The 2,223-nt window shown below is 54.7% G+C and overlaps 1 protein-coding gene across 1 annotated transcript; it reads left to right on the forward strand.

The window, feature by feature from the left end:
* Positions 1-928: 928 nt before the first annotated feature.
* On the forward strand, positions 929-1,381 carry LOC115241339. Its single transcript, XM_029817052.1, has one exon. It carries the CDS (start codon positions 929-931, stop codon positions 1,379-1,381), a length of 453 nt encoding a protein of 150 aa, XP_029672912.1.
* Positions 1,382-2,223: the final 842 nt, after the last annotated feature.

Raw genomic sequence — 2,223 nt, forward strand, 5'->3', positions numbered from 1 at the left:
GCGGCCAGGAGACCGCCGCTCCGTGGACCGAGGACCTGGAGGTGACAGAGGACGAAATGGCCGGGGTAATCCGCCGATTGAGGCTACGGGGCAATAAGGCCCCGGGCCCCGACGGTATCCCCGGCCGGGTCTGGGTCATTGCCTTGGCCCATCTGTCCGAGCGCTTGAGGCAGCTCTTCACGAGCCGCCTCAGGCAAGGTTTTTTCCCCCCAGCTTTGGTAAGGGCCAAATTGATCTTCATTCCCAAGGTGGGCAGGCCTGGGAATTCCCCTTCCGCCTACCGGCCAATTTGCCTGCTGGACGAGGCGGGCAAGTTATTGGAGAGAGTTCTGGTGGACCGCCTCGTCCGGCATCTGTCCCGGGGTGGTATGGACCTTCACCAGGAACAGTATGGATTCCGCGAGGGGAGATCGACGATCGACGCGATCATGCGCGTCCGAACCCTTGTGGGGTCCATCATGGAGGAGGGCAGGGTGGCGATTGCGGTGTCATTAGACATCCGCAACGCTTTTAACACCCTGCCCTGGAAAAGGGTGAGGAAGGCCGCTGTTAGCTTTGGCCTCCCCCCCCTACCTGGTGGAGGTCCTTGGAGCGTACTTCCGGGACAAACGGTTGGAGTGCACCGATGGCGGTGTACTCCTACGCGGAAGGGGAGTGTACTGCGGGGTTCCACAGGGGTCAGTTTTGGGCCCCACCTTGTGGAATCTCGCGTACAACAGACTACTAGGCACTGCCCTCCCCCCTGGCTGTAGTGTCGTCGGATACGCTGACGACACAATAGTGCTGGCTGGGGGAGATAGCTGGGGGGAAGCCGTGAGAACGGCCAACATCGCGGTGGCGTGCGTCGTTCGCACGATTCACGGCATGGGCCTGGAGGTAGCGCCTTACAAGTGAGGCGCTCTTCCTTTATCGGGGGAAGCGGAACCGCATGCACGAAGCCTCCCCGGAAACGGCCCGTGTCGTGGTGGATGACACCTCCGTCTGGGTGGGAACCCAATTGAAATACCTGGGTCTCTACCTGGACGCTACCTGGAGCTTCGGCGGGCATTTCGAACGTCTGGCCCCCAGGGCGGAGGCAGTGGTTCAAGCTTTAAGCCGTCTCCTGCCCAATTTAGGGGGGCCGGACGGGAAAGTGCGCCGCCTATATGCGACGACCGTCCGGGCGGTGGCCCTTTACGGGTCACCAGTGTGGGCGGATGCCCTGATGGCGAGTAGGCGCAGCATGATGCTGCTGCGCCGAATTTTCAGGCGGGTCGCCATCAGGGTTATTCGCGGATATCAGACGGTGTCGTATACGGCGGCCTCCATACTGGCGGGATTGCCGCCCATCGAGCTCTATTACATCTTTTGTTCAGTAGGTCATAAGCTACAACATATGTAAAAACCAATTGATTTGACCGGGACAGATTTTTCATATGATTAGTGCGGGGTTCTTTAGTGCGTATTCGCTCATCGGCGTATTACTGTCGTATTTATAAATTCCCGCGTATATTTCTTCGCGGAATCGCGCTTGCTGTTCTTCGCCCCAGAAATGTGCTTTGAACGCGTAAATCGCTTTGCTTATATTCTCCAGTTCTCTGACGTCGAACCAACTCGATGCCATGCCCCTTACGCAACTACCGAAATAATATAATTGCTCTGCGTATCCTACTTCTTCGTACGCGGCAATTCTTTCAAATTTCTTTATAAATTTGACCGGGTTCTGCGGATCGTTCCTCCCCGAATAACTAAGTTCTCCGAATGGATTTTTAAGCCAACCACCCTTTGGCAATCTCGCGTTCACGACGGTATTTCCTCCTACTTTAATCTTGGGTCGCGCTGAATCCTCCCTGGCGTAAGACATTTTTTCGCGAGTCGTCTCACGCTCGTCCTTTCTTTTTTCGCGAGGAGATTCATCGTTGCGCACCTCTAATGCTTTCGCCGTCGACATACTTCACGCAGAGATTCTGAATCTTTATCGTCTACTCGCGAATAGCTTACATTTCTTTGTTACGTCCTGGCGACTCCACGATTCCGTTCTTCCGCGACGTTGCGGTAACGATCGTCAGTTGGTGATAAGAACGAACCGTTCAATAAGCAAAGCATTTTGTGCCATACGTTTCTTTTAAATACTGTCATTTGTCAGTAACTACATCCACGAGTATCCGTGGGAAAGACGCAAGAAAATCGGTGATGGAAACCATGCCGGTCTCCTTGAGATAAATAAAAAATAATAGATACCCC

Source organism: Formica exsecta, unplaced genomic scaffold (genome assembly GCF_003651465.1).
Source record: "Formica exsecta isolate Colony F162 unplaced genomic scaffold, ASM365146v1 scaffold476, whole genome shotgun sequence".
Taxonomy (NCBI): Eukaryota; Metazoa; Arthropoda; class Insecta; order Hymenoptera; family Formicidae; genus Formica; species Formica exsecta.

Bases quoted from the DNA above. Each gene is read 5' to 3' on its own strand.
- LOC115241339 (XM_029817052.1), top strand. From the start codon at position 929: ATGCACGAAGCCTCCCCGGAAACGGCCCGTGTCGTGGTGGATGACACC.